The sequence below is a fragment of the Electrophorus electricus genome, chromosome 22 (assembly GCF_013358815.1).
Source record: "Electrophorus electricus isolate fEleEle1 chromosome 22, fEleEle1.pri, whole genome shotgun sequence".
NCBI lineage: Eukaryota > Metazoa > Chordata > Actinopteri > Gymnotiformes > Gymnotidae > Electrophorus > Electrophorus electricus.
The window spans coordinates 5,203,536-5,228,409 of NC_049556.1; the positions used below are offsets into that span (position 1 = coordinate 5,203,536).

Here is a 24,874-nt window from a genome sequence, read left to right on the forward strand (position 1 = left end):
CTGTAACAGGAGGTGAGGCAGGATGCAGCTATGACAAGGAAAAGATTTATTAAACATGACACACAAAAATGAAACCATAACACAGGAAGAAAAACACTAAGCACAAGCAAAAAACAGGTTTTTGGAACGCCAACCAACAGTTAGCAGTAAGCACAGCTTACATGGGTTAAACACTGACAAAGACAATCAGGTAACAGGTCCTATCAGGTAACATGGAGAGGTAACATCCAATCCATGTACACTCTCCACTGGTGTTGCCCAGGGCTCAGTATTAGGCCCTCTTCTCTTCTCTTTGTATACTCATTCTCTTGATGATGTAATATCTTTTCATGGCTTCTCCTACCACTGCTATGCCAATGACACCCAATTATTTATTTTTTCCCACCCTCCAATGTGCAGGTCTTAAGACATCTCAGCATGCTTGATTGACATTGTGTCATGGATGACAGCTCACAGCTTGAAGCTCAACCTCAGCAAATCTGAGCTAGGAACTCCCAGCCCTTACCATGACTGCACAGTTTCCTTCCTCCCTGGTATCACCATCTGAAGCTGTTCATAGCCTGGGCATACCTTTGGACAACCAGTTGTTCTCAACTCATGTTTCAAATTGTCATATCACCTGATTCCTCGTCTCACTACAACACCCAGCAGGCAGTTCATCACCCAATCCAGCACTCCATCAATCCTGAACTTCACATCAGATCATCATCACCTGAATATTAACTTCACCTGTATACTTGGTTATTTAAGCCTGTCTCTCACATTTGGATTTTGTGAAGTATTGCCACTAGTTCCGACTGTGCATACAGAGTGTTGTTTCATTGTTTGCTTTCCCGTATATTTGATCGTGTTTTTGCTCTCCGGACTACTGATTTTTGCCTACCCCTTTGTATTGTTTGCCTAATTAGTTTTTTCTCGCTGGTTATTGGACTCGGACTGGTTACCTACATGATTTGGATTACCCCTATATTGGCTTTCCTGGTTTAGACCCTGGCTGGTTCACCCATTACGAAGTTGGAGCATAATAAACCTATCTATCTACATCCGCGAGCGTCTGCTCTTCCTTGTCACGTTACACAAATCTGACCCGGTCTTCCAGTTTTCTCCTTTGTAACATACGAAGGATTCAGCCCTTTCTCTTGCAGGAAGCTGCCCAGGTACTTGGGCAGGCTCTTGTAATTTCAAAGCTAGACCACTGCAACTTGCTACTTGCTGGTCTTCCTCTAAGAGCCATCAGACCTCCAACTTGTCCAGAATGCAGTAGCATGACTGGTCTTTAATCTGCTGAACTTCACACGTCACTCCACTGCTGCGCTCCTTTCATTGGCTTCCAGTAGCTGCCCGCATACGATTTAAAACCTTGATGCTTGCCTACAAAGCCAAAAATAGGCCAGATCCTCCATACATGATGTTAATGATCAAAGCCCAATCCGTGCCTTGAGTACTTCGAACCTCAAGTACGGCTCATCTTGAAATACCATGTTTCAAGCCTCATGAAAGACAAGCATCAAGATAATTCTCTGTCCTGGGTCCTAGATGGTGGAACAAACTTCACAAAATATTTAAATGACCACTGACCCTGCTCCTATGATGACTACCTAACGCTCTAGTACTTATTTTTTATTGCACCGATTGTTGTCTGAGATAGAGCTTATGTATTTTGCACTTATAGGCATCAGCACTGATCCCTGTATTTCAACAGTATTCTAGTTCATTAGTATATTGGACTCTAACCTACACGTAAGAAGGATAACCTACACATTAATAGAGATGATACAAACAGGTATTACTGCTACACAGATGTTTAACACTACAAAGCAACAATGACCAACGGGGAGCATAGACTGACAGGGGTTTAAATAGACAGACCAACATGTAATATTAATCCCTAAAGAGGTGTATGCGATCCTGGGGGGGTGTGGTTACAAACGACATACATGTGAATCCCCCTGCACGCGGTGGGCCGTACCACGTGACTCATATGGGGAGGAGTGCTCCTTGACACTGGCTAGGATGTATTCTATAAGAAAATGACAAAGCACTTTTGTAAGTTGCTCTGAATAAGAGCGTCTGCTAAATGTAAGACTACTGACTAAACATGCCCTTAAATACACATGTTAACAACGTTATACAAGGAACAAGTGTGATACACAGGAAGAGTGTGGCCATGAAGACACACCCCCATACACACAAAAATATAGGTTTTAAGTTGAGCAGTTAGGAGGCAGACACATATGCTGAGAAGAGTGATTTTTATTATGAGCAAATCCAGAGTCGTAATCATTATAACAGTCCAGGCTCATAAAGCCAAGGTGTAGAGAATACATGATTAACTAAAAGGAACTAAACACATGAAGTGCCAAAAAAACCTGAGCAAGCTATATCAAAAACACAAGCAATGATAAGAACATTAACTAACACTAGCGAATAACAAAACAGGCAGAGAAAAGAGGAACAGCAGCTAGGATACGTACATGGAGGCTTGTATTCACAATGACCAGCAACAGGACTGCACAAACACAGGGATTAAATAATGAGCACTAAACAAAACACAGCTACAACTCATGAGGGGTGGAGAAAACAAAACTAAGGAATGGAACCACAATAAGGAAGTAAAGTAAAACAAAGACATAAGACAGAGAAACCATGGAGACAGGAATGCTACAGGAGTGTAGCCAATCATGACAATAGGGAGGAGTCTAAGAGAAGGGGGCCCTGCCGTGACAGTGTTCTTACAGTTCCATTGTGCCATTTCCATGAGCTCTTTAGTCCCTGGCCACACCCTGCTCATTCCCCATTGCCATTCCACTGTGTCTTGTTCCCTTCTGCGTTTGCATGTGTAATTAAATCCTACTGTTTCTTCAGTTATTTGTCTGTGATTGCCTGGATTTATGTTCCTGTGTGACTTTATGTTTGTTGTTTTTGCTCTCATTAAACTATTTAAACGGACTCGACTTGCAGTTGTATCCTGCCTTATGTGAACGTTCGACACAGGGACATATGAAAAAATGAAATTGAAAGTCAAAGATATGCACATTATGAATTGATATCTATTTATTATTCTTAAATTGGGGATGTAAATATATAGTGTAACAGAACAGCAATGTTTTATATTCTGTACACAGGACTCCACACAGAACTTTCCTCAGAATGTTTTCATGATGTGATTAATCCACTTCATTATATGATCAGAACACACACTTGTGAATACAGCAATTTTAGTTCTAGCTTCAAAGAAACCATGGAGAACTCCATAGATCGCGTCCTTTCTCCGCTTCTTCTTCAGCCAGCCTCCACCAGAGTCCCCCTGTTTTTCAGAGAATCAGTAAACTCTTCTTTTAGAGTTTCAGAGCTTCAACTGGCAACCTTCTGATTATAAATAAATTAACCACTGAGCTACCACTGCATTTGTTCAACAACATTATTGAGTGCTTCTATTTCTTAGTTTCAGAACAGTATCCTTTTGGGGGGCCCAGACCTTCCAGAACACCTACTTAAAACACCTACTTATCTGCTTATACAAAATACAATATACTTCTGTTTATAATCATTTATTATTTCAGGCCTAATTATAAATAATCTGCAATTAATTGTGGCACATTAAAAATTTGTAGGTAGCCTTAAAAAGAGTAATTGTAATCATTCACAGTTACTAATCATTTATATATATATATTTAAAAAAATGTGTTGAAAATGTGTTTTCCAACTATATAATGACCAGTCAAAATGGAACAAATGGTGGACCTTCTTTAGTGGCCAGTGAGTGCTGCTGGAAAGTAAGTTAATCCAATCAAGCGTGTGTTCAGTATATTTGGTGTCATAGACCAGGTGTCAGTAGCATCAGCTACAAGCACATTCTACAGTCACATCACAGTTCAGGTCAGCAATCATCCGACTGTAGCTCACTAATGCTTCCCTCCCTAGGAAACCTACTCTATTTTAACCTCTGGTCTGCTGAAGCCTCTTTGGGGAAGAAAACATTATTTGTAAAGCTCTGAAAGAGCTTTTCAAGAGAGCCAAACTACATACTGCACAGCAGTAAAGCATGACTATAAGATTTAAGATATACTACTTGAATAGATAATGTCATTATTTGATGTATAGCTCTGTGGGAGCAGCATGTAACATGAACCCACATGAAAAATATCTATCATTAAATTATCTGAAAACATTAAACATAAATAAATATGTTAAATGTAATAGACATCAGAGAATCCTACCTCGGAGACATGGCTGACGTGTTTACCAGTCCGACCTTCACCACAGAAATAGTTTTCCCTGCGATCAATACAGTGTCTCACTTTCAGCTCGACACACTGCAGAGGTTTGTTGCGGTCAGGACTGTCTAAAACATGACAATGACTTAAAATACACATTTAACAGAACAGAAACAGAAGAAACAGAACAGTAAAAAAACAAAACAAAACAAAAAAATAACTATGAGGATGTGAAATATATTTTGATTTGCAAAATATGCAAACGGTGCATGAGAAACATTCCATAAGAAGGTGAGCAGTTTGACAGTTTGCAGATGTTTAAAGTGGTTTCAATTTAAACCTGAATGCTTTCATACTTGGACTAAATCATCAGTGTGAAATCCAACCAAGGGTTTTTGTTTTTTTGTTTTTTTATTACCATTTTGGTCAACAGTAGATCCATGACCAGCAAGCTGCAGCTTACAGATCCAGGAAGTTTGATCAGCATGATGTCACCTGTATCCTCAGTGACATCATATACATGGATGTCACCTGACTTAATGGCAAACTTTTGGAATTCTCTATAAGGATGTACACCTGCCCAGACTGAAAAACGTCTGCATGATACAAACACATAAACACACACACACACACACACACACACACACACACACACACACACACACACACACACACACACACACACACACACACATTATGAAGAAGAAAGAGAAATGCATAATTGTAAAGCAACAAGTGTATTTTAATCCCTCAGCCTTCGCATACCCAGCAATGCTTTTATTGTAACAGTGTCCTGCAGTCAACACCCAGTTCTTATTGATTAGAGTCCCACCACAGAAACCCTCAGCTGTAGTCGTCCTCTGAAAGACCCACACTTGGTGGCGCCGTTCGTTTGTACTACAGCACTTTCCACCAATCAAATGCTGTTGAATCTCAGAGGAATTAAAACCTGCAAAACAAGGTCTTTCTTGTTTGTTTGTCTTTTTATTATTTGATTGTTTTAATAACATGGCAAAACTATAGCCATAAAACAAAGAATATGGAAACTCCTACTTATAAATAAATTAATGACTTGTTAACCAAGAAAAAAGCTATTTAAAGAAAAGGAACAAAATTTTTACTAAACCTGTCATTCTACTGCATGTTCTCAACTACTTGTCAACCTACACAGTTCAGTTAAGTCAGTAAAACATCAACTAAATGTTAGATTTCTTATCTATAGATTTTCAATTATAAGCAGATTAATAAAACCACAACTCAATAAACACAATCACAATCACACACAATCAATTAATCAACAAATCATGAAAGATGTTGGGTTAAAAACCCTCCACTGAATCCTGGAAGGGTCACTATTTCTATGACAAGGGCCCCTTGAAGGGAAAAAAACTGCATGTTGGATTTTTCATCTGGTCATTTAAAATGTTAACAGAGTACCTGTAAACATAAACTGAATATCACCTATAGACAGCAAACAAATTATCAGGAAGCAATTCTACTTGATAAGATTCATTCCTCACTGTGGAACAGTCCCCAGATTTATATAACCATCAAATTATAAGGTAACCGTGTGAGCCTGCATGCATAGACCTTAACAGTGCACAACAAAACACCTCAGCACAGAGAAAAAGTCTGGAATGTAAGCAGTTAATGGTTGCAAATATGTTTCCCTTTTAAGCTCAGGTTTGATAAATGAAGTTTTACCTGCTACCAGAAAAGAGTTGCAAGAACTGTAGCATTGCCATGATGCGCTCCTATGAGTGAAAATATCAGTTGTGTCAGATTTTTGTACTACATTTACTCAACACCAATACCTCCACCACCACAAACCCACAAATCACATAACACCCTCTCAGGGTTTCCTTCTAAATGCTTGAGACAAAACACTGAAATTACATATAACCATAAGAAAATTCAAATAGTTTTATTTCATGTTTTCTGTTTCATGATTGCTTCATGTCATCTTTGTTTTTATCTGTTTTTTTAACCTTTAGAAAGGACAGCTTAAGAAGGTTTACAGGGTAATTACCAGTTTGCCTCTAAGTACATATCTGTACTGCCTGTGTCAGACACAGAGGAGACTATGTGTGAATTTTGAGTGTGAAAACCAGACCTGCTGCTGCAGTGCAAAAATAGAGGTGATAACAGCTCACCTACTGCAAGAACTGCACAGCTGTACCAGCCGAGGCGCAATTTAAAAGGTTTCCTGACTTTTGCTTTGATGCTTTGAAATGAATATTAAGCAAACACTCAAAGGAGCTGCGTTGCATGACAGTGAAAAGTTTTAAATCAACAGTTAGTGCCTTCTATCCCTCTAATCAAATTGTGTAGAAGAAACTGTCAGTTTGTGGTGGATGTGGCCTACTCAGCTGCAGAACAGCCGACTGAAACAAGGGTTACATAAACAGTAAGAGACAGGGTTGCCTTCTGTGCTTTAAAATTGCTTAAACAATGAAAAATGTAAGTAAACATAAATGTTTTTTTAAAAAATGTCTCACTGGCAAAGTCAGTGAGATGGAATATAATGTAATAAAGTCAGTTGCAGGTGTAACAGTATACAGAAGTCACTGTTCAATTCTCACCACACTTTGCACATCAAAGTTCAGTATGAGTTCAGTACAAAAGCAAAAAAAGACCCCAAATGCATAAGGCTAGGTTTTTGGGGTTTTTTTTCATTTATTTTGAACAGACAGTAGAGCAAGTTACAGTTTGTTCCACCTAGGGTCATATAATCCCCCTGAGGCAGCTGGTACAGTCTGTATTAAGCAGTAAATAGTAAAAAAAAAAAAAAAAAAAAAAAAAAAACGAACCTTAAACACTCGTGTAGGTCATATTTTTTGTTGAGCTGTTAGAAAAACAAAAGGCAATAAGTCACAAAAAGCTACAAAATTGAAAAGAATCTCTTATTATTAAAGTACAAAATAAATAAATAAAATCCATATACAGTGTATAGTCGTGGCTAAAAGTTACAAAGACTAGCACAATCTTTTTTGTTTGCTGCTTCAGTTTTTATAGTGGCAATTTGCATTAACTCTAGATTGTGAAGAGTGATCAGATGAATTGCAATTAATTGCAAAGTCATTCCTTGCCATGAAAATGAACTTGATCACAAAAATTACTGCATTCCAGCCACTGCGTTTCAGCCCTGCCACAACATGGCCTGCTAACATAATTTCAGTGATCTTCTCATTAGCTCAGGAGAAGGAATAAGGAATGGTATCAAATCATCCTCCAAGAGCAACTGGTCCCAATGATCCAGGAGTAATTTGGTGATGAACAGTGCTTTTTCCAGCATGGCAGAGAATCATGTCATAAAGTAAAAGTGATAGCCAGGAAACTCCCCAGATCTCAATCCCATTGAGAACCTGTGGTCAATCCTCAAAAAGAGGGTGGACAAACAAACACAGAAACAACAAGCACTGATTAGGCAAGAATGGATTGCCATCAGTCAAGTTTTTGCCTAGAAGCTGATATTCAGCATGCCAAGGCAAATTGCAGAAGTCTTAAAAAAGAAGGGTAAACACTGTAAATATTAAGTCTTTGCTTAAATTGGATGTATTTGTCAAATAAAAGTAAAAAAAAACAACTTATGCTTATAACTGTACTCTATATAAACATCTGACAAAAGGATTTAAAAAAACTGAGGCAGTAAACTTTGTGAAAATCAAAATTTGTGTCTCAACTTTTGGCCATGACTGTACTGTGAAGTGATGCTATGGCGCCATGGTGGATATGTAGTAGCTCAGTGGTTATGGTACTTGACTTGTAACTGGAAGGTTACTGGTTTAAGTCCCAGCACTGCTAAGTTGCCACTGTTGGGCCCCTGAGCAAAGGCCCTTAATCCTCAATTGCTCAAGTTGTACTCAGTTATAATTGTAACTTGCTTTGGATAAAAGTGTCAGCTAAATACCATAAATGTTATCAATGAGGTCTTCTTGTAGAGAAAAAAATGTTTCTCAAGTGAGACATTGTCTTTCATAGACACAACCATGGTGAGACATTCAGAGCCTTAAGGTCAACACCATTAGGATCTGTCTAGCACCAAATACAAAAAGGAATTTCTAGGGTTGGTAGGATGGTACCAATGGTTCATACCCAACTTCTTTAGTTGAGCTGTGAACTTGACCGTCCTGACATGAAACGACCATCCTCAAAAGTTCAGGTGGACACAAGAGGGCGAAACCACTTTCCAAGACCTGCATACATCTGCCGAGAACCAGTCCTGCAGAGCCCAAACTTGGAGGTACCATTCACGGTACAGAGAGACACTTCTATAAATGGGATCAGTGCTGTATTGCTCAAAGGACCCATAGAAAACAAATGCCAGATACGGTACATAAGCTGTAAGTTTTCCCTAGAGAATTAATTCCTACAAGTGAAAATTACATTCGTATTAGCAAAAATGTTTTCCCCATTAAAATAAATGGGAAAAGTCAGGAATTGTCACTAGTAGAAATTAGATTTTACTAGTTAAAAATGTATTTTTACCAGTCAAAATTTAATTAGTAAATTTAATTATTGTTATGAAGAATAGATTTTTTACTAGTCATTTTTGTTTTTTTGAATAACAAGAATATAATTTTTACTAGTATAAATTAAATTCATGATATCAAGAAAAAAAAAGAAAGAATAAAAGTTCAAATGGCTTGCCATAGTCTGCTTGGTAGCCACCAAGTCCCCAGTCTGCTTTATCTACCAGATAGGAAAATAGCCATAACTATAGCTAGGTAGCTACCTGATGCTATGCTAGAGGTGCATTTAGCTACATAGCTGCTTTGAGTAATCACGAATGTAGGCATCATAGGTGCTCCCAAATGATACTACATGACGACTGGCAGCTTCAAGACGACGTAGCTTTTAAAAAATTAATCATAACGTCAACTACAGTAAATGTCAATAGAAAAACTATCTGAATGTTACATTAAATTCTGAGCTTCACTTTAGCATCTCCAGTGGACTTTTTTTTCCCCTCAAAACTGTACCCGACAGTAGAGAAAGAGCTTCGCCTACCTGTTGTCATTTAGCATTTCTCCTGCCTTTCTTTAAAAAAATGTCTGACCACTGCTTGACATGGGTTAAAGGCCACAGTGACAAGGTATAACTAGTGCATTGTGTATTTAATGGGCTGCTGTGTTTAAGGTCTGCTTCTTAGGTATCTTCTTAGGTCTTTTCCTGATTAATGTATTTACCCACCTGGGCCAGTAGGTGTGCACATACATCTGAGGATTTGCAGTGAACCACCAAGTATGAAAATCGTTTTCAATATAAGAAATAAATAAATGAAAAATCTTTATCTATACTTTATGCTTTATTTTACGTGAATTGACGTCTGTGCAAATTTTGTTCATATGTTCCTGTGTGTTTGTATGATTTTACAGTGTTTTTTGCATATCTAGTGGACCATATTGTTCACAAATTATGTGTGAGATGCCATCTGGAAAACAGTCATCTCCAGATCTGTTGTGACCTGTACAGTCATCTCCAGATCTGTTGTGACCTGTATAGTCATCAACCACACTTACACAGCAGGACCCTGTGCAGTACTGTCAGTTTTACGACCAACATTACAGTGCAGTAGTTTCAGGAAATGCTTGACAGACAGGCCTAAAATCCGCTCATAACTTTCCCTCTGGCAAAGCTGAACTATGAGTCAGTCTTACTGAGTCAAAGCTTGCTCTGTGCTGCCTCGGTTAGATTCCATGAAGGATGAGTAAATGCCAGTTCCATTTAATATGAGGAGGAATCCCAACAAAAAGGACAGTGTATATTTTAAATGGCCTCTCAGTCCAGGGTGCTGAGGTGATGTTATTGGCTAGGAGCAGGACTGAGACAGGAATCCAGGGTTACTTTACTGAAGCATCTTTCAGCTGGACCTGAGAATGTCTAGTGCCATATAAAATCGCACCCTCCATCTGGCCATAGTAACCCAGATAGCGTTGCTTTGAATGATGTGCAATATGAGATTTAGTGTACAAAGCGTTAAGTAAAAGTGCCCTCTTCACCATCTAAATTTTGTCTGACACTTTCATATCTTTATAAATTGCATGATGACTACATGCATGAGCTTGTGTTTTTATTAAGCACATTTTTACATGTTCGGTATTTCTAATTGCACTTGTCATTGTCTGCACGCTAATGTCTATACGAACTTTAGTATTGTATTAATTTATGTAGTCCAGTGAGGAAGTGAGAAAGCTTTTTGTTATATTGTACTGGTGTAATGATAAAAAAACTGATGAAAAAATTAAACTGAATATCAAGTATAATTCATGTATAAAAGGCTGCTAAACAATGTCAAAAACACCTGAGTTTACTACTGTAGCTCAGTGGTTTCACTGTTAAATTTTAAGTCAGTGTATCATTTATTTGTATAAGATTAAATTCCCTTTACTGATCACCATTTGGGAAATTTGAGAGATCCATCAGATCCAGCACTGAATAAATAGAGTTAAAATAAGAACTATGGGGACAATCACTATACTGTACACAATTGCTCAAGTGATCCCATCTGCACTGACTAGTGATATGGAGCATAACGAAAGTGACAGTGTGAAATAGCAGCAGGTATACAACGTGGAGCACTATTGAGACTATGGACAATATCAGTGCAACAGCGGTATATGGTATAATTATTGTCACATAGTATATGATATCCAATAGAAGCAGAATAACAACTCAGGAACAACTGTCTGATATTTACCCTAGCAGATGCCAGTAACAGTTCCAATGACTATTAACATTAAAATTGCTAATGTAAAATTATTTTCCTGTTGAGTTCTTCATTTTCTCAAATGTTTTCCTAACACATTATTTCAGATTATTTTATAGGTATCCAAGACCTAGGTTAAAACTAAGCCTAACCTGAAAAAAAAAAAGGATTTCCAGTCCCCATTGGTTGTAGGCATAAGACTAGGTTTAATCCTAGTTCAGGCCCTGGATTTTATTTCACCAAGTTTAGCTTTTTCACCTCTAGGTGGCAGCCAAGTGTCATCTAAAAAACAGTAAATGACAAATTTTCACTAATCAGGTATTTGCATATCCCAGTGCTGCAGACGCTATCCTGGATACATTTTGGTGTTTTCTCCCCTGTAACGCAACTGATTAAGTGATAAAAAAAAAACGTTTTTCCTCAGCTCAGGCAAAGTGCCTGAGCGGACCATGTGCAAGAATGCCCAGAGACAAAAGGGTGTGGGGACTGAGGCCTATAGGGTAATCAATGTGCATGTTTGTGTCTGAATGAAGGAGTGTGTCTCACAGGGTCTGTTTGAGAGACCAAGACTACCAGACTGAAATTTGACATGGCCGAATACACACACACACACACACACAGCCTGCTTTCCATCACTGATTCCTGAGTCCTGTGAGTGAGGGCAAGTTGTGCTATCTATCTCCTTTTTGGTTTGCAGTGCAGTTACAGTTTGGCAACCTGCAATAAGTTCCCACACGAAAGTAGAATAACGAAAGTATGCTAACAACACTACATCATGCAGCTTCTTGATAACTGCTAGCACTAGCTACATTGTTGTATTTACACTTCTTTTTGAACAGGGTTGAGGAAAAGAGAAAGCGCTTCAGTTTCACAATGGTAAGAAGGATAGACACGCTGTGGGGAAGGTAATCAAGCTAACTTATTCGAAAGACAAAAGCAAACAAACAATAAGTAAACTTTCTGGCAAGCTTTCACATAGTCTTGAACCACAAATCCAATCTGGAGTGCCTTGCTGTTCCTCTGGGTGGGTTTTTTAGTCTCCTAGATTTTTTAGTCTCCTAGGTTTTTTAGTCTCCTTAGCCGCATTTTAGTGGTGAGCTTTTTATATTTGGCTACAGCGGCGGCTTGGACAATCAAATATGCAAATTATAGATATGGAAGTCAAAGGAGAAGCAATAATGGCAGAAGATCTCGAGTTGCACCTTTAGCGCACACCTGCTCAAGCGATTTATTTCTGGTGCCTGAATAAAAGCTATGGAGAGCTCTTCTGACCTCTGCAGCAAAAGAAAACTAGCAGCGTGTGTTAACTGTACCCTTTCTTGCATGCGGCCGTAATTCAACTGTACTGCATAGTGTTTCCTGTTTCAGCTCATCTGTCAGTGCTCAAGTCAAGTGTCAGAGCAGGGGAAACACCAATAATGTAGCAGTAGTGTATCACGGCTTCAGTTTCAGTTTCAGTTTCAGGGCCCTCATGTACACGCTCCACTCCGAAACAGGAAAGTGTTGTGGACTGTGCTATCCTTACAGCGTTCTGTTCCCCATCCGTTTCATACAGGTCACGCTTCATGAGAGCAGCCTACCAGCCAGCTTCATGCCATCTCCACGTGTGTGTGTGTGTGTGTGTGTGTGTGTGTGTGTGTGTGTGTGTGTGAGTCATAGTGAAAAATGATACTTGCAATCATTTGTGTAAGAGTGAGCTCAAGTGTGCTTTTTTTTATATACTTTTTTATATACACTTTAAACTGCTCTCAGAAATTGTTAATCAGAAACTCAGTGTGGAGGTTGTACATGTGGCACATATAGCTGCAGGCTAGGTGCCTGGGGTTTGTATAAACTCTTAATTTTCACTTTCACTTCAACATATGTAAATATGTATGAAACTATAAAGATTCCAGGAGAGTTTGACAAATGTCTCATCGTGAATTGGCCTGTTTCTGGTTTGTTCCATAGGTTTTAGTCATGTGACGTGTTTTCCACAAGACTGTGCTGGAAAGAGAGAGGGGGAGAGAGCATTAGAGAGAGGGAGGGTGAAGGATGAGGAACAACTTTCCATGATTTTTTCCCCCCATAATTCTGTGACAAAACTGCAGTGAACTCATTACATCTCACCAACACACACAGGGACTTGACAATAAGTGCATAAAAACAAGCAAGTTATCTTTGGTTACCAACACAGCAATAATATTTAAAGAAATGACATGTGAATACATACAATTTGTTACATTTCCTAAGTTACTACAATGCACAATGTTACTACAATACTACAATACTACAATGTTAAAGATAAAATAGATAGATGTATAGATTGCTAAACTGATGGAAAGACAGATGGATGCATGGATGATTGGATAGATGGATATGGTATATACTCTCGTCATCCACACACACACATTTACATTTACATGTACATTTACGGCATTTAGCAGACACTCTTATCCAGAGTGACTTACAAAAGTGCTTTGTCATTTACTCATAGAATACATCCTAGCCAGTAAAGTAAATTATAGTCCAATATACCAATACTGTAGAAATGCAGGGATCACTGCTGATGCCTAGAAATCCAAAATACATAAGGTCTATCTTAAACAATGATAAGTGCAATAAACAATAAGTACTAGGGTTTGTTAGACAACATCAGTGTAATAAACAATACCCCTACAATAAGTTTTAGTTTAGTTAGCCAGTATAAGAGCAGGGTCAGTAAATATTCTGCATATGAAGACTGCAAAGGACTCTGCTGTCCGGACAGCAAGCGGAACTCCATTCCCCGCCCCACACACACACACACATTCGGTTGTTCCATATAATACTGGTGGAATGGAACATGACATGAAACAATCCTGTATAAGCCACATATAACCACATAAGCCATACAACTACATTCCCCAGAACACAATGTACCCTCTGTTTACTGAATATATGTTTTTGGAACATTTCCTCTCATAAAGGGGGAATGATGCAGGGAAGAATGATTCCAGAATGTGTCTGTCTGACTCAGTGTTCTGGAACACTAGCGCACGTGTGAGGCAGAATTCCAGGGATCCCCCCCCCTCCTTCAGCACATGCACATCTTTAATGTGAAGGTGGTGTGTGCGTGTATGAGTGTATCTGCCCGACCACAGTAGCAAAACCATCCCTTCGTTCTTAGACAGGAAAACCGCCTTTGACATACCGAATGGTCCAGACTCATGACAGAGTCTCTCCCTCTCTCTCTGAGGCACGAGGATGAATGGAAAGCGAACGTCCTGTACCCGTCCTGCTTCTCTTTAACCACCAGTCACAAGATGTAGCGCTTCCTGCCTGCACACTCCTCCTTGAGGCGCACATGGAACTGTTATCATCCGTTCATTTTCTCAATTCTCTCTGTCTGTCATTATCCCTGTGTTTTTTCTTTACTTCCCCCTCTCATTTTTACCATTTGTCTTTGGTGTATTTTCTTTCTCTTTCCCATGTGTTTCCCATGTGTTGTAGAACATCGTCATACAGTAGAATGAGAATCAAATGAACAGTCTCTCTCTCTCTCTCTCTCTCTCTCTCTCTCTCTCTCTCTCTCTCTGTCTCTCTCAGTTCTGCTCTTTGGGTCACAGAAGTTTCACTTCATGCTGATCATCCTGTGATATGAATATAGGCAAGACAGCCTCAGTTGAACACATAAACACTGACGATCCAGTGAAGTAACAGAACACTCTGTACATTTCATTGCCTGAGCTCTTTATAAGGCCTTATGACGTATTTAAAGTGCTCATATGAATTCCCTGTTGGTGTGCTGGCAAGCATTGTTAGAGCCAGCTGTGTCTAAACAGTCTGGATCATTTTACCCATGGAAATCTGCCCATTCTTATTGTTTAAGGAGAATCTTGAGAATGCAGTGGAGCTGCTTCAGTCTGAATGACAGTCAACTTAGGCAATGCCACCACACCTCCTTAAAAACTAGGGCATAGTCTTTTTAAAGCTGTTTTGAAATGCTCCTCTCATTTCATAACGAAATCTTATTCCCTCTAATATTCCCCCAGCCATGAAGCAGAGATACTAAGAGCAAATTAGTATATATTCACAAACACATATCAGAAAAAGTCTGGACATTATGGAGGATGCAAATTAAAAAAAAAAAGAAAGAAGCAATATCTAACTATTTTGACTGGTATTTCATTGCAGAAGTACAAAGCAATACATTTCATGTTTTGCCTGGTCAGTTTTGCTTATATTCCTGCTGTTCAGACCTGCAACACATTCTAAAAAAATGGGTTGAGACAATGTAGGGCTCCTTTATGAGGTAAAATACTTAAATAATAATGTAATTTGAAATAGGTGATGTCAAAAGATGACTAATCATGATTTTGGTGCAAATGCAGCATCCAGGTAAGGCCTAGTCCTTTAGGAACAAACATCAGCCAAGGATCACCACTTTGCCAACAAACATATAAGAAAATTATTGAAATATTTAAAAACAACATTCCTGAAAGAAAGATAGGAAGGGAGTTAGAGTTGGCTAACTCCAATTCTAATTCAGATTCCAAAATGGGCACTTTTATACATACTTATAGACAGTCACACACACACACACACATACACACACACACACACACACACACACACACACACACACACACACACACACACACACACACACACATACATACGTACATACACACATACATACATATCTATACACTCACTCACACATTGTTTTGCATCGGACTAGTGCTGAAGTCAAACCTTGCACAAATAAACTATGCACTCCTGTTGCAGTCTTGCACATTATCCTACTTGCTGCTAGAGTACTGTACTAAACCAGCACTGTACTCTGAACTGTTCTGGCTGCTACCGGTGACTGCTATGTTCAGGGTAGCATGTCACTGATTGCCATGCACAACTCGCGTTACATATGCCCAGTACTGTGTACTGTACTAAATTGCACTGTCTACTCATTTTGTATTTTGTATTTGTCCTGTCCTGTATTTATTATTGTTTATTTAATGTTTATTTTATGACATTTTGTACTAAATTGTACTGTTTGCACTTGTGTAGCATGTTGTCTGTTGCACTGTTGTTTTTATGTTGCACCATGGTCCTGGAGGAACATTGTTTTTGTTGTGTACTTGTATATAGCTGAAATGACAATAAAACCTCTTGAACTTGAGCTTGAACTTGAACTATGCCAAAAGGAAGCTATATGTTAGCTGCATCCAGAAGCACCGTTGACTTCTCTGTGCTTGGTGGCTTGGATGGACCATTGCACAGTGTAGATACAGTGTATTGTGGTCAGATGAGTCAATATGTCATCTTTTTTGTAAGAAATTGACTGGCCTGCCTGGATTTCTGACCTGTCCCCCAACATAGAATATGTGGGATAGGCCTGCCTGGAGTTCCGACCTGCCCCCAGTAGAGAAAGTGTGGGACAGGCCTACCCACATAAACATATTTTACCTGTCATGAAAAGGAATAGGTTCATAAAAAGTGGTATTTATTTCAAGAGATGTTGAAGGACATCAAGAATCTTTCTGATGAACAGGCAGTGCAGAGTCAAGCAAATTGCAGCCAAATTTTACAATGGTCCTCCAACTAATGTGTCCAAATGCACGATTCATTTTTTCATAGCACAGATGGGCTGTAACAGTCATCCAGCTTGAGTGCCATTGAAGTTTATGAGAAACAGAAAGGCAAAAAATCCAGTGTTCATGAGTGGCAACAACTTTCTTAAGACCAACTTTCAACAATCTTATACCCAACCTGTTGAAATGTAAATGCCAGTTGCTTTGGTACTGTTTTTGCCCCTTTATGATTTCACATTTAGCAACAGGGGAAAATAGTTGGACTTCTAATTTGTTTTTGTTTTTTTGTGTGTAGTGAGTAACAGTGTCGCCACTCCTGTCTGTGATTGGGGTTTCAGTATCAAATGCAACAATGTACAAAGGAACACTTACATAACACATCCAAACAGAAATGTGATCAATCTGCTATCATGCCTCTGCTATCAGTAACCACATGGCAAGAGACCAGAGAAAAGGTTCCCTGTTCCTCTTCCTTATAACCCTGTCTTCCTGTCAAAGGGATTATGGGTAATATATTCTTTATCTATGGATTTCCAGCACTTTTGATGTAGCTAGAAAATAAACTTCACTCATAGATCCTTTTTCAATTATTTCCTGTCTGTTAACTGAAACAAGCTGAAACTATGCTTTGTTCCTTTCCTTATTATCTGAGATAGTGCTCCAATCTTAAATATTATTTGCATGAGTGCAATAAATTTGGCCAACAGCACCAAAAACACCACGCCCAGGTGTTCACTTCCCGAATGAAGCTGAATGTGATGCTCATCTCCAGAATTCTGATCATCTGTTTCTTATCAATTCTATTAATCAAGCATGCTATTTATAGGGGTTAGTTCCACTTATTCATCAAGAAGTATTGCCATTTATGAAGCATACCAAGCATTCATTCCTGCCTTCTCTGACTCTGAATTGTGCTTTCCCCTCAGACTAGACCTCCTGCCTAATCCCCTGGTGATCTTCAGACTCCTGAGAACCTCAGATCATTGTGACCACGAGCTCAATCTCGCCCATGTTGGATTACACAAACCTGCTTCATCCCTTGTGTTTCCTGTTGCCAAGTGTCTTCTACCAGCTCCCAATTTCAATAAATACCTCTCACTTTTGGATCCCTTCTATCTGGGGGTAGTCCATTGTTATAATGAGCTTCAAACAAGAGACTGGCATCCATAATTGCACCAAGATCTGTAACCATTAAACATTCTATGATTGGGAAATCATCAAGGTTTGTTACATAAAGAGAGAACTTCCTCCTGGCTCCCAGTGTGCCTAATAGGAGCACTTGCATTTTGTTAGGATTACATGAGAGAAGGTTTCTCAACATCCAGTGTCTGATGTCCTTTATACATTCCTCAATAATAGTAAGCTGATATTTGTCCTTGGGGTTGACTGAGACATATAACTATGATCATTGTAGCAGTGGAAACTAACAAGGTGTTTATGAATAATTTCACCTAAAGATAGCATATATAAAGAAAAATGCAGGGGTCTGAGAATAGATCGGACTGTGTTGTGATCTATGGTGTCAAATGCTGCACTGAGATCAAGCAATATAAGCCTAGAGACACGAAAATCTAGGATCTTGTAAACAATAAGAAGGTTTGAAATTGTCCTGTAATTTGACAACTGACATGGGGTGCTTTCTTGATTAGTGGTTTAATATTTTCTGATTTGAATGATTTAGGTACATTGCCAATGTTCAAGGAGAAGTTTATTATATTTAACAGAGATTCCATTACTTCAGATAATTATTTCTTTAAGACATTCTACGTGAAGAATTTACATTGGCAATGAATCTAGCAAGCAGGTGGAAGATTTTGAGGAGGAGTTCAATGATGGTAGTTCAGACTCTTCGAGTAAAAGATTCTAATGCCATTAATGAAATAGTGTAATGGCGTCTCCCCTTGCTGGTAGTCTCCGATGTGCAGCAGTGGCTTTGCATGTGTTGTTTGTTTACAATCCACCTTGTGTTACGCATGTATTTGTTATGATTTCCCGCCACGTCTTTCTCAGGTGGTGTATTCGCCACACCACCTGGAGGTTAGGTCTTTGTTATGCTCTTTATAAGCTTTTTTTTTTAACAATTATAGGTCATTCTAAATATTATGCTGCCTTCTTTTGTTCCAGTTAGTACACTTTTATGTTCAGTTTCATTCGTTTTATTAAACACTTCCTGACCTCCCCCCCCCCCCCACACACACACACACATAACCTTCACTTGTGATGCATGGTTGTTTTGGTCTCTATGTAAAAACCAGTATGAACATGGTGGACACGATGGACATAATGGCATCAATTAAATACAATAGCATTATTTGCAATTGTATTAATGTTCCTAGGGAAGCAGTAAAAGTGAATTTATGCAGATTAGTAGATGTGTATGTCAGTAGGCGAGGGCAGAGGTTGGGCATAGAACAGCACAGGCATAAATGAACAGGCAAAAGTGCAGCAGATACCAGTACTGCTAGTGTGGTTAGCAGCTGGATTGTGTGTGGGGCAAACAGCATCAGAGATGGAGGTGTTCTCAAACAACATACAGAGCAGAGCAGCGATGGCAACTACAGTTATGATGAAAGGCAGAATAGCAGCAGCTTCAGTCAGTGTGCAGGCTAACAGCACAGGAGCTCACCTGGGACAGACATCAAAGATGTCTGGACGTGGTAGAAGTAAGGTATGAGACTATGGTTCAGGCATGTGGGCATGGCAGAAACATCTATTTTCATAACCGGCATAGATACACTAATCTGGCGTGAACTGGCACAATTATAAAAAGAGCTTGGGTTACACTAAATGCATGATCAGAAGTGTTTTGGCATGCTGCCATGATATCAAGTCAGATTACACTGACATGCTAAATGTTATGGGATAGCAGTATATCAATTGATTATGGTGTTTCCTCTGGGGACAGCTTGGATGCAGCCACACTCTTATTAAATTGTGACATGTTATTTTATGATTGAGGTTGAACACTGGCCAGTGTGCTCATGGCAAGGCGACATGAATTATCAGTTTGAAAAGGCATGATAGTGGGTGCCATACAGGTGGGACATTCTGTTTCCGAAGTTTTGCAGTTATTTCACATTCCTCGATCCAGTGTCACATGTGAACTGGGAATATGTCATAGAAGGCATTACCACCCACAGTGGACAGCACAGTGGTTGCCCATGCGTGCTTAGTGATTATAATTGGTGGCATCTGGATAGAACTGTCCGTGCAAACAGACAAGCGACTTGGGCAGAAATCACATGCATATTCAGAGCAGGAGGCCCCACCGGCATATCCCACAGGTCAGTGCATGGGGTATGGGAGCAGAAGACCCACCTTTGTTCCTTTGTTAACACCATGACACCAGACACAGCACCATTCCTGCGGCTTGCCAACTGGACCCTAGAGGACTGCTCCAATGAGTCACAGTACAAACTGCTTTGGTCTGATGGTAGGGTTCATGTGTGAAGCAGGCCAACATGAAGCCATGGACCCCAGTTGTCTACAAGGCACTGTGCAGGCTTGTAGTGGTTCCATACTGGTGTGGGGTGTGTTCTCTTGGCATGGGTTGGGTCTACTGGTCCACCTACACACATCGTTGACTGGTGCCTTCTGTGTTTAACTGCTTGGTGACCATTTGCAGCTCTTCATGATGAAATATGAAATATTTGGATATTGCAGGATAATGCACTGTGCATTCGGGCATGAGTTGTCCAAAAGTGGTTCAAAGAGCATTCTGGAGAATTCTGACAAATGATATGGCCTGCATATCCACCAAACATGAGCCCAATCTTGCATTTATGGAATGAGGTGGAGAGATCCATTTGCACCCAAGATCCTGCACCTAAAATTACCACATAGCTGTGTGTTGCTATCCAGATGACTTGACTCCACATCCCCCCAGACTCAATGCTATGTCAAGTTGTTGCGCTTTGCAAGGCTAGAAGGGGGTCCTCCACGTTAATTAGCTCCTGTTCTATGACCTTTGGCATGTCAGTGAATAATGTATAAATGCAGGTATGTGGAAGTGTATGTGGCTGAGGAGCAGAAGGGGACACTTCTGGTGGACCAAGCTGCAAGACCCACTAACAACTATTACAGCTGCTGCAACCTTTCAGTAAGATACACTGATGAAAAAAATGAAAGAGAGAGAGGTATTGTAGTGTAGTGGGGTGAGATTACCAAAGGAGATGTTACAGAATGTTACAGAAGGAAAGACCAGAGGCTTGTCATAAAGGAAATGTAGACATCCCACAAGGTGGAGGTTCATTAGAGGTTCTGAGAATTATGAACACTGTAGGGCAGAAATGATCTAATAAACCTGAGGCCTTATTATGCCAAAAAGAAACTCTTCTCAATGTACAGAATGGCTTTTTGAAGTATATCTGGTAACTGCTTGCTGTTGTTTTTGTTAGACAGTACATGTAGTCTAACCACATCCTGTCACAGGAAGGGAGCTAAACACTTTTACTTTTGTTTTTTTAGATTAGTTTTGTGCAATTAGAAGTGAGTAGAGGTTTTCAGTGGCCCGGTAAGCAAATGCTGTAAAATAATAATACTAGAATAATATTGAATTATAAATAGCCATATAGTCAACATTTCGCGGATTATGACCCCTTACTCAGCCTCTTACAGTCTCACAGCAGTTGCTCAGCACCTCTGGATCCCAGAGCTGGGGAGAGGAGTATCATTGATATTAGACATCTTAAAGCTGTTCTCCCACAATGACTGCAATATCATTCCCCAACACTACAAATAATACATCACTGTTTTCTCCATTCAGTTAAACAGACTTAGGTTTACCAAAGTCCATGTATGAAAAATGCATGTCCAAATTATGGTGGCAGTTGAATTAGTGGAGTTACTTTGCCATGGGGCTGTTTTTGCATGACTACCAAACTTCATGTAAATCTCAACTTCACTCACTAATTCATGTAAATATGCACTTTGTCTTTATTATGGATTGATTGTGCCAGACTCTTTACAAAGAAGCTCATTTGTCTTAAAAACAGCACATTTTGATATGTTTTGCAGCCTCATTACATTAAATGTATCATCTTAAGATGCCCCAAAATCTAGTTTCCACACACAGCTTCCTGTTTGTTGTTTTGCAGGTAATGTGATCCTTCACAGCTCTGAAAGCTGAATGGTTGGTGCTTTGCGGGGGCTGGTACTTAAGCAAAACACTTGTGTGTTAAACTCCACTCTGATCTCCACACTCAAGTGTCCATTCGTATTCTGGTTTATTAGGCATCATAGTACCCATTACATAAACTAAAAATGTTTAACATGTTTGCAAAAGACATTGGTAATCGGATTGTCTTCATCATCATTGGCCTTATTGCTTTGGAAAAATTTATTGAGAATGATTTTGAGTGTCCTTGTGATAAACGATTCAGAACAATAATTTTCATCTTGTACCTTGTGACTCCAGCAACAACTACCTTTACTGTCACATTTTTTCTTGCATCAATGCCAAAGACTGCAGATTCAGCTAGAGGCAGACGTCGTCAAAACACCACTAGTTCAATTTACTTAAGCAGATTTGTGTTTAGCTTTTTTTCAAGTTTCATTTGCACAGCCTTGTTTCTCAGCGATGGTAGATATATGGCTTGCTTACACACTGAATTAAATGGAGAATATGCTGACAGCAGTCCTGTCCCTGCATGGGAATGGTGTGATAAAAAGAGAATTCTGACTGATATCCAACGCAGTGCACATGCCTGGTTCTACATCTCTAAGGTAAGCAACTATGAGCTCAATCTTTCTCATCACTGATGCTTAATTTTGCCTTCACTTGTTTCGTCAAAAGGTGAGCATAGTTACATAATTTAAATGTATATAGGTAAAGTCAAATCTATAGGATCATTGACAGATTTGTCCTTGAACTGTCTTCAAGTTCAGATGGATATTTATTATCATATGCACAGTAGTATTTGTATGCTTTTATTAATAAGTTATGATGTTCTCTATGTAGGGGGCACATTACCGTACAATCTACCCAGTGACCAATTAAGCAGAACCGTGTTGTCTTTTGTTCTAGATTCTAGGTTTCTCTCTCATGCTGATACTGTCAGTTTTGGCACTGGCTTTAAAATGCTGCCACCCGTGCTTACATAGCCGCTGCCAACATTGTTGCCAGGACATTTGCTCGGCATTGTGTGAAGACTGCTGCGATGAATGCTGCAAAGAGTTTGTCCCTGAGAATGAAGCCCATGCTCCTGTGAGTGTAGAAGTCACCGAGATGTAGGGGACAACAGATGACATAATCTTGATCATACAAGCTCTTCCCACCAGTTTATCGTATTAAAAGTGTAAATATCCAGAATAGTAGTCAGCTGACCTGGATATGAACTGCTTTCAGCTCACAACTGAAAGAAGACAAACAATGTTTTTGTCCACCTACACCAATGCTATGAAAACATTTCACACATAATATTCATGGATATATTACACATTATACATATGCTGTATAATGTTCTATATAATTGTTGTAGTTATTCTTTTACAGCAGTATTGTTGTTTTCACATACTTTATAATGTGCTATATAGTAGTGTAATCTTGTTCTTCTGCATTCCTGTTTTGTAGCAGTTCTTTTGTAGTTTACCCACAGTTTTTTACCTTGTGGTGTACCCTTATATGCAAAAATTCCCACATCCTGTTCTAGCAGTGAACTAACAGTCTGGCTTAGATGCTTTATGCTTCAAAATTGCATTTTAAATGATTTTGAAATGATTTTTGTTTACCTATTGTTTTTGTTGTAGAACATTATTTGTAGTGTAACACCATAAAGTCAAGTTTTACATACAAAGGTCCTGTCTACAAAATATTACATGTTACATCAGTGCTCATATTAATGTATGTTACATGTAGAGATACACACTGAAATAAATTCAAAGCAGCTACTATCAAATATATTAATAGAATTAAAATGATATCATAATTATGTTAGCAAATACATATTAAATGTACTTAAAATATCTATGTAGCCTAGAGTCTCCTGAAAATAATGTTAACCATCCAAATTCCCATTGTGAAAAGATCACATAATTCAGTTTTAATACTTTATTTCTGATTTAATCTTACAATATCAACAATACTTGTCAACAGTACATATGTGAACCATTCTGTACATATCTGTCACGTTACAGCCCCTCTACTATAGCAGCCACCAGGAACTTCATAGCAGCCACCTGGGATACCATAGCAAACACCTATCAAGACCATAGCAAACAAATGGAATATCATAGCAGCCACCTAGAAACCACCTGGGATACCATAAAGCAAGACCACAGCAACCATTTAGCACCCCCTAGTAACAGCATGGCAACCACCTAGCAATGGTATTCCAGTCATCTGGAACGTCATAGCAACTACCCTGCAAGACCAAAACAACCACTTGGGAATCCATAGCAACCACCATGCCAGATCATAGCAACCTCCTAGCAGTCACATGGGCCTGGCTTAAGCTGTGCAATCACTCTGCATTTTCTTCAGGAAATGCACATTTCTGGTGATCCTTGTTTAGATAATAAAGGTAATGGACATGTTGGTGCTGCCATCCCCCTGCTCTCACACATTCATACAGGTTGGTTAATTATGGAACAGAGGATCGCTGATGACCATTTCATTCCAGCTTTAGAACATCTTTGGATCTTCATGTTGCAGATTTAAAGATTCAGTTCCAGACCAAGCCAGTTCTACAATTTCAATGACATATGATTGTGTGGTCTTAGCAACCCTGTATGGCATAACACTGGGTCGGTCTTAGAATGTTCTCAGTTCAGGTCTACAGTGCCATGGCGCAAGTTCCATGCTTGCGTGTTTGTGTGTTCGGGAGGCATGTTAAGATAAAGCAAAGTTCTTTTGAGTCATTAATACTTTATTCAGCTTTTCTAGAAGCTTCTCTGAGTTTTAGGACACATACAAGATGGTCCTGAGGGAAAAAACCAGGAAAGCTGATTACAACAAATTAAGATACAAGCTGTCATAATAAAAGTTGTCCTTTCAAAAAGTGTGTAGCTGCAAAATAGTATCTAGTTTCTGATATTTTTTTAATTGATCATTTTAATTGTTATTTCAGAATCTGGGCTATCTTAGTTTAAAATTCCTGTCATAGATCTGTGTTCTCCTCTTTCCCCAGTTTCTTTAACCCTGTCCTTCTGGTCCCACTGTCTGCCTCGCCTGTGTCTGGTTGTCCTTCCTCAGGGCCCTGGGGCACATTTCTTAGAACGAGTGGCACTGAGAGTCAGAGACGCTGAGAAGCACGTAGACTTTATTCAAAGATACATGAGATACAGAGAGCAAATCAGATGAGTAAGTGGAAATATGTAAATAACATCACAACTGCAACATGTTCACACATGACATGAGAATATGCAGAATAAAAATGAGACAGTCATCTGTCACTAGC

The 24,874-nt window shown here is 39.2% G+C and overlaps 1 protein-coding gene and 1 long non-coding RNA gene across 2 annotated transcripts; one reads left to right on the forward strand and one right to left on the reverse strand.

Moving 5' to 3' along the window:
- Positions 1-3,153: 3,153 nt before the first annotated feature.
- On the reverse strand, positions 3,154-5,107 carry LOC113583948. Its single transcript, XR_003411363.2, has 4 exons — positions 4,983-5,107; positions 4,636-4,813; positions 4,221-4,345; positions 3,154-3,307 (listed from the first exon to the last, which is right to left on the reverse strand). It is a non-coding gene; the product is annotated as an uncharacterized LOC113583948 (long non-coding RNA).
- A 16,572-nt stretch (positions 5,108-21,679) lies between these two features.
- Positions 21,680-24,355, forward strand: LOC113583958. Its single transcript, XM_035521562.1, has 3 exons — positions 21,680-22,202; positions 22,504-22,683; positions 23,613-24,355. Exons 1-3 carry the CDS (start codon positions 21,741-21,743, stop codon positions 23,688-23,690), a joined length of 720 nt encoding a protein of 239 aa, XP_035377455.1. The 5' UTR covers positions 21,680-21,740; the 3' UTR covers positions 23,691-24,355.
- The last annotated feature ends 519 nt before the right edge of the window (positions 24,356-24,874 follow it).

Bases quoted from the DNA above. Each gene is read 5' to 3' on its own strand.
- LOC113583958 (XM_035521562.1), top strand. From the start codon at position 21,741: ATGTTTAACATGTTTGCAAAAGACATTGGTAATCGGATTGTCTTCATC. The intron at 22,203-22,503 runs GTAAGCAACTAT...CTTTTGTTCTAG, and splicing joins CCTGGTTCTACATCTCTAAG to ATTCTAGGTTTCTCTCTCAT. The intron at 22,684-23,612 runs GTGAGTGTAGAA...GTCACGTTACAG, and splicing joins AGAATGAAGCCCATGCTCCT to CCCCTCTACTATAGCAGCCA.